At 29.7% G+C, this 24,658-nt stretch overlaps 1 protein-coding gene across 50 annotated transcripts in view; it reads left to right on the plus strand.

Annotated features, from left to right (window-relative positions):
- The window catches only part of Rbp6 (RNA-binding protein 6), a 1,186,203-nt gene that overhangs the window by 857,124 nt on the left and 304,421 nt on the right, over nucleotides 1-24,658 (plus strand). For all 50 annotated transcript variants that reach the window (XM_088182883.1, XM_088182887.1, XM_088182888.1 and 47 more), the window contains one exon: nucleotides 16,550-16,642. In XM_088182883.1, the coding sequence (XP_088039009.1) occupies nucleotides 16,550-16,642 (93 nt within the window). The remainder of the gene's footprint in view (nucleotides 1-16,549; nucleotides 16,643-24,658) is intronic.

The following is a 24,658-nucleotide window of genomic DNA, read 5'->3' on the forward strand; positions in this document are numbered from 1 at the left end:
TAAGGTCTATATTAAAAAAAATATATATATAATATTTAAAATTTAGTAGTGGATCATATAGTGCTTTTAAAATATTAAAAATATTTTTATCATTATAGAATTTTTTGCAATGGTTAATTATTTATTTTTTCAACATATTTGCGTTGTTGTTAATGTAATGATATTATGTAAATATCTCATATGCGCTAAAACTTAATCGACGCCATTTAATTAGTTTCTATGCACTGAATTACGCATTCAATGTTTGCTACGTGTTTTAATTATGTTCTGATGCGTGACACAATAATTAATTAAAATCATATATTTACTCGAAATTCGCAAAACTGAACTAGTAAACACAATTAAACGCAAAAGCGCATAATAAATAATTATTACATTAACCCATTAAGCGCATTCGTGTCATATACACTATAACTTCTACGCCTAATTAATATTATGAATATTGTTTTTCTGTTATTATGTTGACACTGATATGATTTTTATTAAATTTAATCAAAGAAATGTTTTTGTATTAGCTATGCTGCAGTACGTATAGAATACATTGATTATTACTATCTAGCAACTCATAGCAAAAAAATATTATAAAAACTCTAACAAACCCTTATAATAAATCACCGTTCGATCTGTTCTGAATATTCGAGGGTGAAAATTTCTCGAGCGCCACTCCATCAGCTTCAAACCGGATAAGTGTCATTTAAAATCTGTCAACATTTTATTTATTTTATCATGCCGCCCGAAAATGAGTCACGTCACGAGTCATGTCGTTTCGCGCGCGCGAAAATTTTCCCGAACGAATTTTCATCTCATCGCTCGATCATTTTCACATTAACGGCCCGGATATAAATATATCTACATTCGCATATAACACCGACAGCAAAAAACGTATGTATTTGATAATATTATGCATTTGTGATATACGAAACATTTTCGCGAATCGGTCGTAAATAATGTGACGCAAATCGAATTTTCCGCGTACGGCGATGAGCTTTATTTGATTTTAATAATAAATTCAGCACCACTAGCGTGTGTTCATTGACGGCCAATAATAGGTTATTGTGTTGTTTTTACATGTCGTAAACACGTTAAATATTTTATGATATAAATATTATTTACAATACTTATTTAAATAGATGGTCTTAGTCATAGAAGATTGATAATAAATTTTTAAATATTCGTTGAACCTAGAAAAGAGTTCTTATATATTTCATCATTGAACTATAAATTCGCAGCAGTCGCAATCTAAAAATTCCATATCGCTTGTGTTTCACTTGAGAATGAAAAAAAGGAAATATTTTTTTAATTGTATTGCTAATGTGGAGAACAATCCCTTGTTTACTTTAGAAGTAATTTATTTATATGAAATTTGTAGTTTCTAAATATATAAAAAATATTTTGAATGTGAATTTGCAAAATTTAACAAATTTTTTTGTAAACATATATAAAATATTTTGATTTATTTATTTTTGATCATAATTGATTTATTATTTTTATCATGTTTATAAAAATATTCAATGATTTTTTAAATTACAATATTGATCAATCACCCCATATTAGGTTTCCTCTGTTCTTTTTTATCTTAAATAATTTTACTCTCATTAAAAGCTGCAATTCAAAATACATATATTTTAATTCAAATAACTTTATATTCTTCCAAATGATGTAACCTTTTTGACACAAGAGAAATATTTATCATTGACCCTTAAATAATTATTGGCACCAAATCCGCGTGTTTAATTAAAAACGTTGTGTTATAATATCTTGACGCCCGAAGCGTTATACGGCCATGTTAAATTTAGAGTCGCAACAAAAAGGGACGAAATAAAAAGGGAAGGTTTTTAAAAACATCCATCCTCTATTGGTTGTTGTTTGCGGGGGTTGACGAAGTTCAAAAAAAAAAGTTTCGTACAAGCTTTTACGTGAGAGTCAACAAACCGCCGCGAGTTATGTTCCGAAGTGGGACATTCGCCGTACAAGCGACGAACGCGAAAAAAAATATATACGTATATATATATACATATATATGAAAAAAATCAACAACAGCGACGACGAAAAACACAACAAGAGCTCGACAGCAAAAAAAACCTAATATAAATTTTCGAAGGTATTAAGTTGGAAAACACATTTGTTGCGCTTAGGGGTTTATCAAAAACACAATGTTTGATGCGAATATAAAAAGGGGTTGTACGATAATCGAGTAGCATAAGAACAGCGCAAAATAAATATTTAAGAATCTCTGTATAACATATTAATACGATATAGGAAATATTTCAATTACTATTTCAAAGTGACATATTTAATAAAAATTCAATTTCTATACAATGACAGATTTTAATTTAGTATTTTTTAAGATGATGTGTAAAAACTTGTGAGCCATTTAAATTATGGGCAATAGCATATTTATTTTATTAAGCTAAAATTATTAAAATATTTTTTAAATACATAATCGAACTTGCTTTATACAGAATATGAGCTCTAATACTTATGTCTTAAATAGCATAATTCCCAAAAAATTATAACAACAAAATATGTAGATTTTTTGCATTTCAAAAATAAAAAAGTTTTATTACTGTCCACAGTAACTAAAAATGTCTCATAAAATAAATTTTCACCGGTAGGCCGTCACAAACTGAGCCACTCAATTACATTAAATTCAAATATAACCCGCCCAACTTTTTTCGTTAATAAATTTATCACCGGCACATACACGGGGAATACAAACGGCATCGTTCGCCAAAATAAAAGGTGGTTAAAATTGAACCCGGCACCAAAGTGCGTATTTCAACGTCAAAACGAAACTCGCCCATTGTCGCTCGTGCCCGGCCGATATAATATATGTATATTTTTTTTTTGAACCCGACGCCATAATGGACATTTCAACCCTTGGCCGACGGAAATAAGGGCGTATCTGCGTTACGCTGATGTTGTGTAGCCCAATCACTCGAGTGGATCAACGCTCGTCGAAAACGGGAATAAATAAAAAGCGAAAGTGCCATCGGGTAGGTCCGGGGGTTGTATGGTTTTAACCCTTTTAAAGCGCTATTAATCCGAGCGTGGGCTTATAAATTAATTTATGCGTCACATTTGATTTAAAATATAAATTAAAATCACATGTGAATATTTAAAAGTAAGACAAAATTACATGATTTCGACTGTAAGACAGAAAAATGATCAATTTGTATGAAATCGAAATAAATTTAACCACTAGATAATTTCAGGAAAAAAATTGTGCGAATAAAGTTAGATGCAAAAAAATCAATTATTATTGTATAGCGTATTTTTTTTTGCACAAACATTATTGCAGTTAACTTTGTGTTGAATCGCTTCCATTACAAGAGTGTCAATCATAAAATACAGTACTTATTGCTTGCTGAAAAATAAAATATTTTTCACATCCTCCAGTTTCTTATCAACAGTAGTCTTGTCTTTTTATTAATTTGAAACTATTGTATGTACAAGAGCAATATCTTTAACAAAGAAATGTAACATTCTCCCTATTTAATATTATTAATAAACAAAATAACTAACGTTAGTCTAAGCCACAATAGAAAAGTCGTAAAAGTCGCTATTGACTTAAAACACATGAGTTCGAATCTCACATGGACCTAAGAGTTTTTCAATTTCTATCATATCTGAAAGATCGGAATTAAAAAATATTTTTTTTTATTAATTTTAATCGCTCATTACAGATGAAGATGCCCTAGATTTTTTCACCTCACGGATGAATATCGTGATAATTAATTAAATTAAGTTAGGTCGTACATAAAAAGTATTTGAAATTCTCTGATTACTTATTGTACTAAAAAAAGTTATACTGCAATGTCTTCACAAAATTATCCCTTTCTGACAGAAATACTTAAACTCGTATGATTAATATAGAAAATAATTTTAACCAACTCAATATCTAGTCATTCAGAATAACCTATTTTTTTTAGCAAAAATATAATCTAAGATTTGGGTTTTATCCCTTTTAAAGCTGGATTATTTTACATGCATGTAGTACATAATATAATATTTTCTCGAGAAAAAAACACATGTGTGTCGATTTTACGACGGTCGATAAACCTGTTACGCTTCTACGGCATTAACGCACGTACTGCTTTAATGGTTTGCAATTTATAATGCGTGCCGGTTTTTGGACCTCTTCCAAAACCCCAACGCACAGATGTATGTAAATTATTGTTGCGTGTGTACATACATACTTATATGTACATATATATGTTGTGCATGATACACGCGCGCTAACGCGCAAATGTTCATAACTTATTAATGTTTTAACCGAAAGTTCAAAACTTAACGGTTAAAATATTAAACATCACAATAAGGGTTGTTTTTAATACGATTTTTATTTAATCTAACCATAATTATACGTAGTTAATCTTGTATAAATATTATTCGTCTTTTACATTCGACCGGCTTTTCCCCGGGGTTTTGAAATGTTTATGTTTTTATTAACCCCTTTGGTAAGCATCTAATGTTTCGCAGTTGTAATTCGACGCCTCAATAAATATTTTTATGGCGTACGAGATTTTTGCGTGGTGGAGACAAGGATTTTCCCTTTTTTTTGACGTCCGTTTTTTTCTATATATATATATGTATGGGGGTTGAAAATCCGCTCAGATGGGGTCAGCGGGATGGATATTAATGTTACATTTTTTATCATCCTGCATTCGCCGTAAATGTCACGCAGAAAGAGATTTTTCATAATCACTATATTCATTTAAATATGCACAATTTTAATAACTAATCGCAAAACCCGTTTTTAAATTGATTGGTATATTTCCAAATATGTTTATTATTCGTTTAAAATCCATGTCCAATCAATGTTTTTTTGTCATCAAATATATTGTATCTTTCAATACTCAATTAACAATAAACTTCAACTCATAATAAATATTAAATATCATGCACAAATAACATGTTTCTATATAATATTTACTATCAAACTTGTAAGGTCATGATTTTGCCATTTTATTTTTATTAAATACTTATATTTCTAGTGACATTGTTTTAAGTAGTTTGCAGTCAAACAATTTTTACATCTAAGTAAACCAATTAAACCTATAAATATCATATGTATCAAGGATATCATATTTTATAATTTTTATATTTTATAGCAAGATGTTATTTTACATGGAAATAAAGTAAATCTTAAATTTGTACTGAAATTCGGTCATATAGTGAGCTTTACTGATTATTGTTAATTTATGAGAATTTTAATTGATATGAAACTTTAGAGGATTTATTTTATCATCATTTTATATTATTTTTTTTAGCATCGCAATAAAAAATAGATACTATTATATACATATATATGAAAAAATGTTACTATAATACGCCTAATGTATATTATACCTTTAACTTAAAAATGTTGACTGTAAAAATATATATAAAAAATTAGGTGGATAATATGGAATGAATTCTCTTGATTTATTTTAATTAAGATGCAATATAATGTGAAAACTTTAAATATTTTTGCAAGTACATATGTGGGTTTATATCCGGTCAGATAGGGTCTGAAAGAGATTTTTGTAACATTTTTAACATCCTTTACCCCCATCCCTTTCCTGGCTATACACGCATCAGTTAAATGTCCTCTAAAAAAGATGAATTGTAATAACAACCAACCGGACAATAGATAATGGCGGAAGTGCAAGATAAGGTTTTGCGACCGGACACTATTGTGTTTTTTTGTTGTTTTTTTTTCATTTTATTCTCCCATCCACGTTATTATTGTTATTCAGCGCAATAAACGTTCGGTTGAAATTATTGTTTTAACCAAACGTGGACGGCGATAATGTTCGGCCGTGCGTGGAAGGAAGCCAGATTATGGGGATGATATGAAAAGGTTACAACAATATCTTCTGTGCGGCCTTTTGTGTTCCGCGATTTTTTCCGCCCCGTTGACGGACTAAATGCCATTTAATCCAGGGCATTATACGCAAAAATATATTTATATGTGACTAAGCAATTTATTAGGAGCAAAAGTCAAACGAGGTAGAATACAAAAAATAAATATAATAATATAAATAAACATATACAGAGGCACGCCATTGGCTTGCGCGCGCTGCTGCTCTACGAACCGAATATATTATATATATTTTTTTTCATATGCAAATCGTTTCGACTATGAATAAATCACTTAAATTGTAAATTTCAACCGCGCATACACAAACATTAGCGAAAAAATTGTGTCCGTTAAAGAAAATTGTATATAATAACAGGCTTAATCAATATGCGCATGTTTAAATACATATAATTATTAGCATATTACGTTAGGAACGCCTTGCGACGCTCAGCGGCTATTTAGCATAAATTTGATACTTTCTTTTAATATTATTTTTAATATATTTTTAAAGCAAATATATTTTATACAATATAAGCTATCGTACAGCTAATTAGAATGCCTAAAATATATAAATTTGTATTTGTGATAAATTAAAATAAGCATTGTCACAAACTCGATAACAAATAATACGATAAAATACTTATTATTTTAAAATAATTTTAAATATATTTCTCTCTAATACAATGTGGATAATTTCTGATTGAATATCTTAGTAATAATAAATCTTAAAACATCGGTATATTTTATTGCGTTATTGTTAAAATATCCTTGTAAACCTTTGATTGTATTCTTAAAATATATTCGCGTGTTACGATGTCACACACTAATTTGACTTTTTCAAAATTAAGTATTATGTTAAACTCCTTTTTAGTAAGAGTAATCCAAATATAAACTATTAATTTTAATATAATTAAATAATCTTATGGTGCAATTTTCGCGCAATGGAAATTTGTTACTAAAATATATATTCAGTGCAATTGTATCTGGCAATAAGAACTATTGATATTTTATTTATCGATTATAAATTTTTAGATATTTTCTGTGCAAAATTTCAAACTATTTTTTCAAACATTTCACATGAAAAAGTCTCGCGCATATTTAGGCATATGGCAGATTTTAAAATTATTTTTTAGTATTTTTAATCCAATATTTTTCATATAACCAGCATCACAGACGAGTAGCGTAAGTCGCTGACTATTAACCTGAAAGCCCTTAATTCGAATTATATATAAATCATTGTGTTTTTCAATTTCTGACTAAATTAGTGATTATTATATAATTGTAATTCCAATCGATCATCACATATTAAGTGTACCTAGATTTTTCTTTTTTACAAATTCCATAATAATGAGCTATTTCTGCATATAAAAAATATTTTATATGTAATCAACACTAAAAAAAATAAGCAATATTATATTTTACAATTATCAGATTGACTAAATATTTAATATTGATTGCTTTAATGTAACTTGGTTGTATAACGTGATTTTTTAAATATGTTTTTAAAATATTTTAATATAAAGATATAGATAATAACTTTAATTGTGAAAGACAGTTGTTATTCTGATAGTAACATATAAATATAGACACTAAAAGGAAGCTGAACTTCATACATGATAATATGCTTTTCTTACACATTAAATATTTAACACTCCTGACGCATGCGAGCTATCCCCTTTTCGTTTAAAACAGTTGTCTCACGCACTGGTTTTAGTAGTGATAAAACTAATGTTTCTAGCAATGATAAAGGAAGAACTATTTTACAGTATTTTAGCATAATTTTTGTGTAAACCTTAGCTAGATTCTTTGCATAAAATTCCCTCCAGCATTCCTGACAATATTGCATCCCCGCACTCTTTCCATTTCTAACATTTTCTTCCTTGAAAAGAATTAAATAAAATAGCACAACGCTAGTTGAACATGTTGAATTGTGTGAATTTAGCGAGGATAGCTTGCGAAAATTCGGCATTGGGCGGGAGCGAGAGAGAGGAGCTTGAATTATGCGGACTCAGTACTTCCGTTACCTACGTTTGTGTCCAGGCCGGAGGGAAAGGGAGATAAAGCGCCGTTTTTTGCGCATCCGCTGGCCCACGCTCCTGAATGAACAATAATGGCCTTTGAAAATTTTCGGATCAACAATGATAAAAAAGGAGCTGGAGGGTGGAGGCACACACTGCGAAAATCATAGTGGAGGTCCTAGGGGGCGGTGTAAAAGGGACATTAAGATAAAATTAAAATGCGGCATTTTCGAAATTGCTAAAAGTGCGCGGGGCTCGTGTGTATGAAATTTTCATCCAATTGTTTTCGCGAGCCTCGCACTTCTATTCGTTTTCGGGGAATTCACACACATACATTTGACTGTTCTATTGTGTTTGTAATAGGGTGGCTAGGGAGAAAAATTGTGAATTTTTCTTCATATATAATTCAAAATCCAGAACGTGTGAATATAAATTTAGAACAAAAAACTCAACGAAAAATGTGTTAGTGGATTAAAAAACATCACAGTCTATTTCTAACTTTTTACGCTTCTATTTTTAGTCGTAATATTTCAGTATTACAGTTTTATTAATTAAGCTAATCATTTTAAAATACCTTAATTTTTAATTAAATTGGTTAGTTTGTAATACGCTATTTAGAACTAAAAAAAAAATAAAAACCTCTAAAGGCGTCTGAATAAAATGCTTACAATTCTATGTTTACATTTTTATCCACATATTCCACATTCCACAATTATTTTCCTTTCAATTACACGTAATTTAAAGGTAAATAGTTAATTAATATAAAACATGGTCCATTTAAATAATAATTATTAAACAAAGATAAATTTTTGTAGATATAAATCAGTGTAGTTTTGCATCAAAAAGATCCTTCAAGAAAAATAATATAGTATAATGATTTGTTCCAATGGATCAGAAAGATCTAAACAAATTGCTCTTTTTTTATTAATTTCAATGGAATTTTTGAGCTTCCGTATTTATACTTAAACGGCTGTTGCTGCTTTACATTCTTTATATTTTGAACTAAATGAAAATAAAAAATCTCTTGAGAGATTTTTGCTTGCCAACAAGCAAATTCAAAAGCATAACTCTGTGGATTGCCCCCATACATTTTTGAATTTGCCACATTCCACATGAGGTAGTTTCTTCATATCTGATTAATAATTCAGTTCTTGGATAATCAAAAAAATATTTAGAAAAATCAGTAAGTTTCTGCCATTTAAATACTTTCAACCCTATCAAAAGATTTTAAGAAAGCATAGATATTTTTAAACATCAGGTACGGACCGACTTCTTTTATGCAGCAGTTTTTAAACATTTATTATTATTTATACAAATGTGATTTTTAAGAAAAAAAGGCAATATGTAAATTCATAAAAATTTTGATAAATTTCTAGCAATTCTCAATTTTTTTAAGAAAATAATAATTTCAAATTTAGAAACCTAATTATTTGTATGTTATTGCTTTTAAAAAAAAATGAAATGACTCATGTCTTAAAAAGTTGAATTAAAATGTTTGTTAATAATAATTACTAATACGTATATTGTCTATAAAATCTTTTCACGGTGCTAATCAAAATACACTTTTTTTTTAACTACTTTCTTTGAATTTTGCAGATTTGATGCTACATGTTTTCTTAATATTTTTAATGAACAAAAAATATGTTATGAAAATTTTTAAGAAACACTATTATTAAACTGTATCTATAATACACTATTACAACACCCAGTATTTGTATTGCAAATTTCTCGAGAAATAAAAATGAATAATTTGACATTATTCTCAATAAAATCTCGAAAAAATCATATAGGAGATTTGATTTATATATCAATATATTTTAAAACAATTTTTTTGGGGTTACTTGTTTATTTATAGCTTCTTCTCCAATCTTAAACTTAAATAATACTTAAAATTATACTGGTATACAATTAATTAAATTGAAGCAATAAAGTTATATTGTATATAAAATAATCATATAGAATTTCTATTAACTATAATTTTTAAATCATTATTTGTCGAATCATGTCATTATTTATTAAAAATTCGAGTAACATCTGTGGTTTAAAATTATTTACACAAAAAGTAAGTAAAACCATACCGATCGTTTAGTTGTAAATCAAACCTAACATGCTATATGTTATGTGTACCCTAACCTAACCTAACCTAACCTAATTGTTAGGTTAGGTTACATACCTAATAATAGCTTAAAGTTTATAGTTTTACACGAGTTGTAACAAACTTAACTTAAAATTGTAATCTTTATAAATTCATTAAACAATATTTATTCGTGTATTAGTAAAAATCAGTTATTTTAAAAATTACAGTTTTTTATTAGATATAGTAGTATACAATAAGATTTCTTCGCCAAACTCATTTTAAGGTTATACTATGATTATTAAATTATTTAAAAACATCTGTAAAACTTATATTACTTCTAATGAAATAACTTCTCTTTTTTTTTCTTCATATTTTGATTACAAATAATTGTTGTATTTGTTGTTAAAAATATTTTTAATAAAAAAATGTGTAGCAAAAAATACGGTATTAAAAATATAAGCTATTTAAAATAATATAAATTAATTTATGTCTTAAACGCATTTTTTACCATCACATTAACGCAAAATGTTAATCCACGTTAAACTATCGACATTCGCTAAAAGTTTACAAAGCCACCCTATCACCCTCCATCTACAATTTAACCACCCTCGTTCGTCCAGGAGAGAGTCCCCGTGTTTCATTTATATTTCATTCTAATTTAGTTTGTACGGGGAAACGGGCACGTCCTCGACGGCTCGTTTATCCCTAATTTCTATTAGTAGCTTAAATCTTATTGAATTTCCACTTTGCCGCCCTTCGCGTCCGCTTTACTCGCCTGAGATTTTTTATATTATCTTGAGATAATACAATACTTGACACTATACATTATCCGATGAACTTTATATATATATTTTCATACTTGTTAGTTAGAAAAAGATGCAAGTTTTAGTTTATGTATGCTATGTATGCTTAAAATAAAGTATCTTTAGAGACGCAAAATAGATACGCTTCCAAGAAACTAGTATATATAATTGATTTTCCAAGAAAATTTATATGTTCTAACATACAAGCATACGAGAAAAAGGATTATGTGTTTCTGAAGTGTCAACTAACTGGTGAAAATTAATTTTACCTCGCCTAGTAACAAAGCTATATATCAAGAACGACTTAGCACCAGATTTCAAAATTCAAATTAAGCGAGACACCTTAAGGTCCCCGTGCGTCGTATATCGTGCGCTGCGTGTACTGTACAATATGTACACTACACTTACATATACTGAGAACATGAGCTAAGGGTAAGGTCGGCTAAGGTAGGCGTAATGGCCGACCCGTTAGCGGCGGCATGTGAGAACAATTTTCGAATTTATTACGCGCCGGCGGTCAAAAACGCGTACTGGTATATCAAAGAACACGAACGTGTTGTTGGGGGCGCAGCCGATTTTATTACTGCCGAGCGTATATGTGTGTCATTAGGCGCTGCAAGGCGGGGCGCAAACAAACCTTATACCACTTAATGCGTTTTTAATGCTGATTGGCGAACAAGAATCGCAAACGAAACTGGGGATGGGTCTTCGATACGCTCGATTGCGATGTTCTTTGTATGGGACTGTCAATAACTTAGGCATCGTTCACACTATACCAGTTTGCCGGGTAACGGCTAGTAGTTCCATTGATTAATATGGCTCAAGATTATTTTCAAACCTGAGTCATGATGATTTGGTCGGACTACTACGTAATCAAAAGCTATTACCTTAATATTAACCTCTAGTTTGCAATTTAATATAATTTTGAATGTTCTATGATAATCCATAATCCATTTGTAATAATAAACTAATTGCATGTGTACATACATATCAATAATATTATTTGTAAATTGATAACTTCGCTCATAGAATAAAGTATGCCACTTTGATATTTGCTATTTTGGTATATATATGTTAAGAAAATATTATATTGCGAAAATATCAGGTAATTCTAAGAATCTTATTTCCATTGTCACTGAAAGCAACAATATATAATATAATTTTGCTAATTCTACTATTAATTTAATCGATATGTTTATAAAGTTTATGAATACACTAATTATGTTCTAAGCGGCTCGCTTAATATCAAAATTATTTATCGACATTTTGAATGGACTATAAAAATAAAGGGATTTTTCTCAAATACCTGAATATGTCTCTGAAACGTTGTCAGCGTTGTAAAATAGTCCTGTACCAGACATTTTTAAATATATTGAAATATTTTTGCTCAGATTTAATAATTCGAATGCGCAATTATAAAACAGCTTATGATTTGTATTTAGAAAAACTATTAAATAGTAAATTAAAATGAATTAAATTGCGATGAATTATTAGTGAATTTATGAATTTAAAAAACGTTATAGATTTAGGTATTTAGGTGTGATTCTTTATTTGACCTCTTGATTTTAGAATGAACCTTTAAAATTTAATATCTCCTTAGGTTTTTGTATTAAACTTCCATATTACGTAAAACCATAATTTTTTATACTTGAAAAGCATCGTTATTAATTTTTTCGGTTGCTTTCTTATACTTCTCGGAGAGGTTCAGCCATTGCATATTGACAGTTTTTGTCATCCCTTAGTAATACCTCATTATTTAATGTATATGTTTCGGTGAATATATATCACCAGTAAAGTTATATTTTTACTGGCGTTTCAAAATATGTACGAATACATTTTTATTAAAAAGTGGATACTCTACTAGCTAAAATATAATTTAACTAATTATATTTTAAATGTAAACTTAATTTGCCAGTTTCAAAATATATTTGCTATTTAAAAAAGCAAAAAAAAAATTTTTAATAAAATATTCTGAACTTATTTATAAAAATACACTTTAACTGGCCCAGTAAGTGAAATTATATTTTTACAAGTTTTAAAATATAATTTTAATGAAAAAGCGTATTTACTGTAACATATTTACATCGATTTATTAAATATAAAAAATAATGCATTTTTTTAAATCAAAACAGGTTTAAAAATAAAATTATCATTCGTTGTATATATTTATTTAATAAAAATTAGAACAAGTGAAAAATTAGAAAAATAATTTGAATAATATATTTATTATTACATATAATTAGGGTAATATTATAATATATTTATGCAGACGCTTCATTTGTTTTAATAATTTATTCTATATTTCGTCACCATGGAATTTCAATATAACAAGTTAAAAGCAAAGCGTTACGCATTATACGCGTTATGCATCCAAGGTCGGCGTAACGGTAAAAAATCTATTTTCGTTTCGTTTAAAGATATCTTCTCATAGCTAATATCATCATCATCTTTATATTATATTTTTTATCTTAATTGATAGCTCCGCAATATGACGGCTCGAGGATTGGCCGCCGCTTTGGAAAAAAGCGCATTAGAATAATGGGGCGAGGCGTAGCACAGTGAGTACTTAACGTCCTCTCCGCAGAGATGAAAGGAGGACCGAGATTTTTTCTTCCTCTCGGGCTTGTAATGCGATATCGGGGCCGCACAGGCGCGATATTAAAAAATATCCCGCGGATGCTGCGAGGAAGAGAAAGATTAGGGCGCCGCCGCCGCTCGCAAATGAACCCTCGTTCCGTTTTCAAATGGTCATTATCAATCACCGGGGGCCTTCTGTCATTTTCAGCGAAAAGCTCTCGCTCGCGCCGCCTTTCAAAAACGTTGATTTGTGACCGACGTTATTTACGGCCGTTATTAAAAAAAGTTAAACGATCGCCTAATTACGAGATCCCGCGATAGAAGAGTGATGATACAATCGAGAAATTTGACTGATACGCACCCTTTTCAGAGTAATTCAAGTGAAAGTTTAAAAATCGTCAATCATAAGTATCGTCAATTTTGAGTTCAATGCATTCATTTATACTGTCTGTCGTGCGCAAGTGTAATGAATTTTTTGCAGTAATACTTTCCCTTAACTTTGCGATTATGCTATTTTTTTTTTTGATATGATGGTCACCTGCTTATAAATAAACGATTTATCGAATTGTGTCTGACGCTACCCTAAATTACAAATGCGCCACAAAGACCTCAGTAGAATTGAATAGAATTAAGCTTTTCGTTCGTTTTTCACAAGTTGCATTTTCCTCCGCCATGAGCCAATCTGCAGCCAACAATGGAGCGTCAACGCAGCACCACTGGCAATTTTAATAAAAGGTTTCCATCTACGTGGTAATAAAAAGATCGCATGAACTCGACCCCCATAAATATCGAGACGGCATTATCAGCGTTCATTGCAGCAATATTTCCAGCCCCCGAGCGGACAGCCCAACCCCTTGCGCTCCGTGTATATAGTCAGGAGAGGGACGGCTTAATTTTAATCCGAACTTCTTAAATGCCCGCAATTTCCCTGGGCCGCGGTTAATTGTTTGACTCTCGGGCAACTCGTGAGCTAGGTGATATAAAACCTGAGCCCCGGGGCCAGAAACAGCAAGAAAAACCGAGAAAATCCCCCGCGCCGCAACTTTTCTGTTCTCTCTCTGCTCATACACTCTCCGCTCCGCAAAGACTGCATAATGAATGAACGGTAATTATTCTTACATCCCCTTCTCTTCGCAATCTTCCGACGGACGGTTCGTTTTTATGTATCTCGACGTTTTTTCTTCTTCTTTTTGCTCGTTTTTGCTTCTTTTCACCCCTCACAGCTCTATGGTTAGCCACCGCTCGAGAGACGGACAGATGGTCTGGTCGGCGTATTTATTAAGTCGAGTCGTAAATAATTGCCATTTTTAGAATATTTTTTTTTTATAAATATGTTTCATATTTTTTTAAAACGCTCTGTACCAAAATTGATCATTAAGTATAACATAAATGGAAAACTAAATTTTTGCACAAAATTTGTATTTTACTAACACCATATTGTGATTTTATTTATTTATTATTATAATATGATCTACTATGTATAAAAACTATAAATACAAACTAGTAGAAAAACAAATTTTAGTAACAGTGAATGTAATTATATTTTTACTAAAAAGAAAGGCCAGTGAAAATGTATCAAAAATTTGATTTAAATTTTACTGCTTATCAGAGAAACTATGACAATAAACAAATTGACAGTTGAAAAACGTCCATTTACTGATGAAACCCAAACTAAATAAAAGTTTGTTTTATAACTTAAAGAAATGTTTTAAACTAGGTTAAGTTTACATTTATATATTCTTGCCTTAACAGGTGATATTTAGCGATACAACTATTTTTTAAAACGGTGTTTGTGGTTTATAGTTAGTTTTATAATTTACATTGCTAAATCTGTATTTTTCATGTATTTGTTAGAAATAATAAATAAATTATTTTTATCAAAAATAATCACTGTTCTAATAATAATTAATATTTCAAATCGATTCATTTTTTTAAAAGCACTTTACAAATTATTTTTCACTTTAAAAATATATATCCATTGTTAAAAATATTTTTGATATGATTTTACTAAAGTGCCATAAAAATATGTATATAATACCATTCTTAGAAATTTGGTTATAAAATGTGACATTCAAAATTTTACATAAATCGGACAGTTAAAACACAATTATGGGTAAATATCACTCAATACCATATTTTTTAGCCACAAAAATTAATTGTTTAATAAATATTTATATAAATATACAATTTAGATATTTTATAATACATTTTTTTAATATTGTATTTTATTGCATAGAATCTGGTCTTAAATTATATTTATGGTTTTTTGAAATGTAAAATTATTTATTTCAAAATGGGTTAAAAAACTGAGATATAATGAAATAATGTATTATTTTACTTGTAAGTAAGATTATTTATTCTTACAATAAATAGAAATAATTTATTACAGAAATAAACTTTTTAAATCCATTTTAATTTTAACAAAATTTTTATAAAATAAAATACTAAACCGTTTTTGTAGTAACTTAGACAAAAACCAAATACTTTAATTTTTTTTATATATATGTACGTAAATATATAAAAAAAATATGTTTTTCGATACCATACAATTTTTAAAATCAAAAATAAACGATTAAAAACCAAATATCGTTAATTTACATAAAAATCTAATTATCTCATTTTTGTGGTAAAATATTTACATTGCAATTACATATAATCTTTGGTAAAATCATTTTATCATTATAGTTTATTTCTATGGGTATTTGAAAAATATTTTTTTAATATAAACTAGTTTTGATTTTAAAAGAAATACTTAAGATTTTTGTATAATTAAAATAATTTTTAATGAAAATAAATATCTGTATTGCACAAATCATTAACAAGTATTTAATCCGGTTTGAGAAATAATATTACAGTAATAATAAGCTTGTAGTATAATTAGCACCTTGCGCGATTAACACCGTGTTAAAAACAAACTGTATTTCAAAACGAGTTGTAAAACAATCATTTACGTTAAACAAATCGATTAAGCAACAATCGAGCCGAATCGCGCGCTTATCGTAAACGACCCCTTTTTCGTAATACCTCTCTCCCTCTCGATATCCGTACGCAAACACGGCATCAAAGGGTTGAAAGTAAAAATGCTTCCGAGGAAAACCCACCCCCGTTCGTTCGTTTTCTCAGAGTCGATCCGCAATGAACCGCTCGTTCTCCGCTCTTAGGCGTAATCAAATGATTGATGGCACTTTAAAAGATTTTCATCTGAGCAATTTTCCTTTTCGTTTTGCAGATGGTTACCAGGACAAAGAAAATCTTTGTAGGCGGGCTGTCGGCGCCCACAACACTCGAGGACGTCAAGAACTACTTTGAGCAGTTTGGACCGGTAAGTCGTACACCATGCTTCACTCTTAATTAATTTACCTTGAAAACCCCGACGTCAAAAGTCACATTCAACGGGGTGCGGCGGAATTAAATAAATACCGTCGCCGCGGTAAATGTTCCTCATTTGCTTAAATTGTTCGCTCCATGCCGTGTGTGTGAGTGAATTCTAAATGATCCACCCAGTGCTACCTTGTCGTATCTGTCGTTTGACGTATACGTGATAAACGCCTTTAAGGTAATACGCTTAAGGGCTATTATCGAGTAGCAGATCATTTAATCAATAAACGCTAGCGCGATGACCCAGGATGGGTCATCCTCCTTCAAGAACCTCACCCACCTCCTCCTGTCCTACGCCAAGATTGTTAACATCCCTTGTCAAATCAACCATACATTTAAGCTTGGGCCTAACGTCAGTTCCAAAATTCTTAGAAGTGATGTGATCTGTCCATATAAGTCTTACAGAGATTTTGACTGGTTTTAATGTTTCATGTATTCATAAATCTATGCTTTCATTAACGCATAAATTTAGTGAAATGCGTTCAGTATCATTATTTTGTATTTAATGACATTTCTACTGAGTGGTTACTCAGTAGAAAAAATTAGATTAATATTTTCATATTTATTTTGCATATTGTAGAACATCCTAAAAAATTTTGACTGTCTAGTAATGTGTTCTTTTCATTCTATTTTTTACCAGAGCTAGCGATGATTAGTTTTAAAATGTTTATGAGAAGAGCGTCCGTAAACGATGCGTGTCACCTAAAATATCTCGGCGTGTCATCTTTGATACGCGTATTATAGATTCGCAAATCACTGATCTAAAAAGTCATATTTTTTACTTGGCAAAAAGTGTAATTGATTTAATGCTTTATTAACTTTTTAAGTTCAGAGAACGATCTCTCTAAATTTGATTTGATATTTGAATTAATGATTTAATCATTATTCCAAAATTGTATATTTAGAGTTGATTCACTTACATACTCATTTAACTCACTAGTCTGTTGTGATTATTGAGACAAACTTGAGAAAAAATTATTAAAAAAAAATGAAATGCAAAATTTTCACTTGTGATGGAAAATCCTCACTTTGGCGCCAGTAACAAGGCGTCAGTGTTGTTCGAAGAGGTTTTTTTTATTAGCGGTCCGTGTTTTTCGAACTTCCAAAACGCCTTCATAATCTATATCGCCTCGGGGGCTGTGAAAAATGAAGCATCGCTTCGAAGGGCCGTAACTCGCGGCGCTAACCCTCTAAACGCCCCTAGCGCCTAATAATAATGGGCCAATTTATTTTTCACGGTTCCCGGCCGGCGTTAAATTTGAATTAAACGCATCTATGAGGATCGTTTCTCAGATTTTAAGCCGCGGCCGGTAATAAAGAAGAATTTAATTTTGCTTCAGGGGAGTTTTCGCAACGATTAAATATTATTTATATACGTATGGGGGGAATCTAACTATTTTCACGGCTAAAATTACTGATTTAAATTAATCAGTATATTGATATTTCTACCTTGACTTTGATCATTTTATTTTTTATCACTATAGTAGTGATTTAATTATTGTTCAATTAATTAATTAATCTTTGTTATTTTATAGTATACTTGTGTAAATATACAAGTACACATCCACAACTTATACAAGTTTAGTTAGCTACGTTTATTGTGCTTCCCACGTGTATTCAAAGCAACGACTCGAGAAGCGAGAAGCAACAGCTGAATACCAAATAGAACGAAAACAATATCCGAACTGAAATGAAAGACTCCTCTGATATCTTCTCGGAATATAGATTAATATCGAGCCACTGTGATTAATCCGTGACTTCAAAATATTTCAAATTGCAATCGATGGCGAAAAAGGCTATTGATCCCGACCATGTGAAAATTTCTGTTTTTGCTCAAAATGTACATATTTTAATTTGCCCAATTTTCATTCTAAGAACCTTTTATTGTGGGACGTGGCCCCATAAAATCGGGCGGATCCAATTATTACAAAAATCAAATGGCTCAGTAATTGAAAGAATTATTTAAATACGTGACCCGAAGGACAAATTTTCATCAAAGGCCGTTAGGTAGAAAAAAATAAATATTAGAAACCAAACGTTAAATTAACTAGATATTTCATTACAAAACATAGTTAATTAAAATAAATATTAGTATTATATATTAAGACGTGTGACATAAATATTTATAAATTTATATTTTAATATTTTATCGCTTTTTACAGTAATATTGTATACACAAAATACACTAAGAACATATAAATTACTTTGTAATGATTTCTTATAATATATATTGATAGATTACATTATTAAAAGATAAAGTTTCAGCTTAATATTTTAATTATGATTTTTTACAGTACAATAGAAAATGTAAGATTTTCGTATACAAAATACTTTATTTTTGCTATTTTGAGCTCAAGCTGAATTGTACTTTTTTTGCTAGAAAAATTCAAAAACCTTATTTTTATAAAAATTAGGTAATTCTAAAATACACGTTTTTTTTATTAATAGAGAAAATATACTTTTAAATGTATATTTTAATTTGTTTGATTCAAAATATAACTTAATTCTTAAGATATAACATTCTTTATGTTAATTAGCTTTAATTGATAAAGGCTTTTTTTTTTATTAAGATCATTTTATATCGATCGATGTTAGTTAAAAAACTTGTTTTTTTCGCCCAATTCGTATAGAACCTATACATTTTGTCTCTAAGCCTCCTCAAACTTTATGTAACGTTACGTGTCTATGCACTGTTGAAAAAGTCGTACTCAGATATTAATGGCCAAAGCAAAACTGACGATTTAAATATAAAATGAAATTAAACATTAATTTTGGGATTACTTAACCCTTTAAACGTCAGCGACTTTTAGTGAATCACCTGTTATTTTTCTTCACGCGTCTTTATCTTTTTCTTCAAATAAATATAAAATATTTGGCTCACTAAATAATAAAGCCAGTAATATTTAATAATTTTTTTTTTAAGATTTCATAAATTTGCTTTTAAAAATTATTTTGTTTAGAAAAAAATAATCATCAAATGACGCACCGGTGAGTCGCTGGCATTTAAGTGGTTAATATACTTACATTATTTACAAACCATGTGTAGTTAAATATATTATATATTTATTTGTAAAGTTGTATTAACAACCAACTATTAATAATATAGCTTTTATGCCATTAAAAAACGAATCAAATAGAACATATTTCATGATAAAAATTATAGTGTTTTATATGTTTTTTTACAATTTATACAATATTTATTTTAATATAGATAAAATAAAAGCCAAGCACAATCGAATCGCTACTGTCTTTGTCATATTCGGCACTCTAAAAAATAAACGACATAGGTTTTTAAATATAATATAACAATACCTCTATGCCCAGAGAGGCGCAAAAATATATATATTTATTTTTTACTTATTAGCGACCAAACGAAATACGTGACTGGAAAATTGTCGCACAGGGAGAATTTTAAGTGTGCGCATTTATTTATTTATTTCCCAGTTTTTTTTGTGGCGTGCGTTTCTTTTTTTTTTGTACACAATCGAGCGAATTCGCTTCGGGAGAGATTGTGCGTGTGTATTTTTTAAGTAAATTCCTTTGTTGCGAAGCTTTCATCCCGGAAAAAGGTTGTGTCGTTTGTTTTTCAAGTCGAACTTTCTGTTCGCGCAGGATCGAGTCACGTACTTCCATATAAAAATTGCTAGAAGAGAGGAGAAGTTGTTAACAATATACTTTAATTAACAATTTAATATGATTCAGAGTACTAATGAATTATTTTAAAAATATAAAAACGAATTCTTTAAATATACCAGTATTTTTTCAAGGATGTCACTCTGTTTATTAATATAATAACGCATGTCTTTTTAAATTTCATATCATTGTTATGCAAGCGTCGATTTGATTGATAATCAATTATTCGTTACCCTTTTATATGTGCAACACACTTGCTTAATAGTATGTATTCAATAAAACTGTAATTTAATCCATATATAAATATGTTTTCTATAGCTCGTATACAAAGTACAAGCACGCTCATTTTTCTGACCGGTTCAATAATGATGGTTATTAGTTTATGAACGGTCTATTATCGACGGGAAAGGTCGTACTTTTATTTTTATATCCAACCCCACTATATTGTATACGTCGACTGCGCCTTAAACCGTCCATCGATCAGGTAATAAATTTGATACATAAATACATACGACCTTCGTGTCTATTTCTTATATGCCATCATCATTAATGTAGACGTACTACGTTTAAGCATGTCCACAGCACGTGAAAGAGCTTTTGTTTTTAAATTGAACCTTGCATTATTTACTCTGTAGCTATTATTGTATTGTCACGTGTATTTTCAGTTCGTGTCAAAAGGAAGGCTGTGGGGGAAAATAGCATCTCGATTGTTCGGTTTGACATTTCTATAAATTCGCGTGACTTTTCGGAACAAACTCGCAAAACTTTACAGTGTTTATTATTTCTCTCGCGGGTTGGTTTGACACTCTGAAATGTATATATGAGTTTGCCATGTAACAAATTGAATTATTGACATACTGACGAAGTTGTCCGAAAAGTCTAAATTTGTAAACAGTTGGTTTATTATTTAAAAACTGTATATTGAAAGAAGAGTTTAAAGTAATGTTTGACGAATTAATTTATGTACATTAATTTGGGAGAAAATTTTGTTTTAAAGCCACAGCTTTAAAACTAGCTCTTAAGAATAAATTTAGTAACAATCTTACTTGTGTGAAATACACTAATCTAATTGTTTTGTGGCAAGCTAGGATTGTTGTTTATTGCTTCAGGCACTGTAGCGATGCTGTTTGGTTTTGGATCAAATCAGATCGGTTGTGTATTTGAGCATATGCATTTAATATCTCAATATTCCCATATATTTCAATATATCATTAAGTATTGATTAAAGTAAAAATAAAAAAGTCAATAAAATGACACTGTAATATAAATAGAATATTAAGAAAATAAATGCAATTAACATAGTATGATCAGCCAAACAATTAAATTATTGCTTTGTCGATTATTTTTTGCCGAGGCCGAACGTATCATTATTAATTTTATTTCTTAAAGATATCTTAAACGCATTTGGACTATTTTTCCAAAAGCTCACTAAATTACAGTACCGAACATTTTTTTAATGCATATCTTTAACAAATAACTGTTTTTTAATTTCTCGAAATTTTTTTTAAAAATCTTACTCTCATGAGAATATATTATGGTTCTACCTGATATTTTTGAAAACTAAGTTTGGGAATAATATATGTGTAAATAAAGTAGTGTTTAAAATACTAGCGTATTCCTAAAAAAAATTTTTTTCGACGTCTTTTGAACGCTTTTACAACTGGCACGTACTACGTGCATTGAATAACGAACGTCGTGCACGCCGGAGGCAATTGCTGCACGTGCTTATAGTAATGCATTTTGTTACTAGCACGTTGAAAATTTCTCTTAATATAAGCTCTAGTACTAAAAAAGCTCTATTTTCGTATGATATATTGCCTAACGTGTGGCATTACAGCATATTACTTTTTAAATGTGGTTACTTAGCCATATAATTATCATGTAAAGTAAAGTTACCGTATTTTAATCATGAAAAATATATAATAATACAAATTTATTTTCAAGCAGTATATTTTAGTTTTATAAATAAGTAAGATTTTTATCGTGTGAAAGTTAGTGTCACGCATTACATGATTTGAAATGTTAACTCAAAAATGAAGTATAAAACCGTGGTTAATAGGAAATGATTTACTGCGTTGTTACATTTTGCCATTTTATTTATATTCACATTTATTGTTGTATAACATTGAGCGTAATTAATTTATATTTTTCCTTGTCATTTCTCAGTTAAAGTTCTTAATTAAATAAGTTACTAATTGATAAATTGTTGTTTTGTATTTATTTTCACAATTAATTAATCGGCTGTGGGCGTTTTAGTTAAATGAGAAAATTCAAGATAAAATATTATGTTGTCATTGTCTGAAATGTAATATATTAATTTTACAATAGTTACGATTAGGAATATCCGTTATCAAGTTAAATTTTGTTAATGCATATTTATTATTTATAAAATAATAAAAAATAAGATGACTATAATTTTTTTGAATATTACTTATGCTAAATCTTTGGTTTATCAACCAATAAAAAATAAACGAGATTTTAAAAAGTCTGTCCAATTTTAGTTGCATCTCCATCATATAAATGCATTAAGCATGTTTTTGGATGCCACAATTGCGTTTTAGGAAATCCATAATAAATTAGACAACAAATAATTTTATTTCAAAACACATTTGCTTCGATATTTACAGCCAAGTAAAATAAATGTTTAAATGACTATTGAAAATACAATAATTAAACAATTTAATATTTTAATTGATTTTCTAAAATACTCCTCCTAACAGTAGCATAGAAGTAACATGAAAAAGCATTTTAAAAATTATGCCATAATAAAAAAAATAATAAAACATAAGCTTTTAAAACTGAGTGAAAAATGAAATTATTCTCTTTTTCAGAAATACTTTCATTTAAATTATATCTAATTTAATTCTCATTCCGAGTAAATAAAAAGGCTCCAACGTAAAAGTTAGCACCCCAGCGAATGAGTTATACTAATAAATCTCGCTTCCGACACGCGCACCGCGCTGGCTTATTTTATTTAATTTTATTTCGCTTTTCGACTCCGACCACTTTGGAAACAATTAAAATACCGAAAGCGAAAATAAAACTCGCCGTGATCCCAGCATTCACTTTACAAGTGCGCAGCGGCGGGTAGCTAGCTAGCTGGCCGGGTAGGTTCTCGGCTGACTAGGGGTAGGCTTGCAGAGTTTCGTTAGCGTGAGCCCCGGATTAACGGGCGAGCCCTTCGTGCACGCCGAGGGGCACAGACTTAAAAATTAATTAACCGCACGACCCGTGTAATCTGGCTGCAGCCTCCGGACCACACCAGAGAAGGTACTATACAGCGAAAGCCGAAAACGTACTCTTAACACTGTGAAAACTGTTAATTAACTTTTGAGTCGACTTAGCGCGTGCACGGGCATAGGAAAAGTCGATGGTAATTTGTAGAGTTTGAAAAAATACCCGAGTAAGAGAACAGAAACTTTGTTCAAGTATTGCGAGAGAGTTAACCACCGCAACAACAACAAAAGTGACTCTTAAGACTTTAGACCCAAGGCTGTAATGCAGGTTGTGTGCCTGTGGGAGTAGCAGGTGTGAGTCTTGTGATATATTTGACGTATGTATTACGTCCTCAAACTATATGCAATACTTAAATCCTTGCCTATACACATTTTTTATGTAAACATACATATATTATTTTACTAATAATTGATAATTAAGATGTGCTCTTAAGGCTATTAAGAAGTATGTAAACCATTATTATGAATATATTTGTATATTCATTGGATAAGTAATGTATATTATATTTATTATATCTATCTAAATGTTTCTTAAAACACTTGATTTAAATAGTTAATATATAAAATACATAATGATGTATCTTAACTATAAGTGCATAAGAGTTATTTGGTTAACTCAATTTTTTGGTAAAAAAGACTTAATACTGCCATAATAGCCTAACGATCTTAACATTTCAATTTGCAATACAAATCTCAAATTAAAATATATGGTAATTCTTAAAATTAAAAATCTCTATTGTCACTTGCTAAAAATAACTTTACCATATTGTTCGTGAATCTGTCACAAAAGGAAATAAACGTGGATGAGCTGATGACAAATTTGCCTTTGAAAATACCAGAATCAATTTAATCTAAAATATTGTATTACTTTTACTTATCTTTAATGAATTAATGTATAATGTAACCCACTCATTTTTATTTTTCAATCAAAAATATACAGTTCAGCTCATTGATCTGTAATGAAATCAACTATGCACTATGATTATAAATACTCATAGGTATTTGGTAGGAGTGCGATCTAATTGATGTTGTTTTTATCTTAAAAAAATCCCTACAGGTTTTTTTTCAATACGACCTTCGCGACACCGGCG

This window comes from Plectrocnemia conspersa, unplaced genomic scaffold, assembly GCF_051122295.1.
Source record: "Plectrocnemia conspersa isolate PC_06_02 unplaced genomic scaffold, ASM5112229v1 ptg000003l, whole genome shotgun sequence".
Lineage (NCBI taxonomy): Eukaryota > Metazoa > Arthropoda > Insecta > Trichoptera > Polycentropodidae > Plectrocnemia > Plectrocnemia conspersa.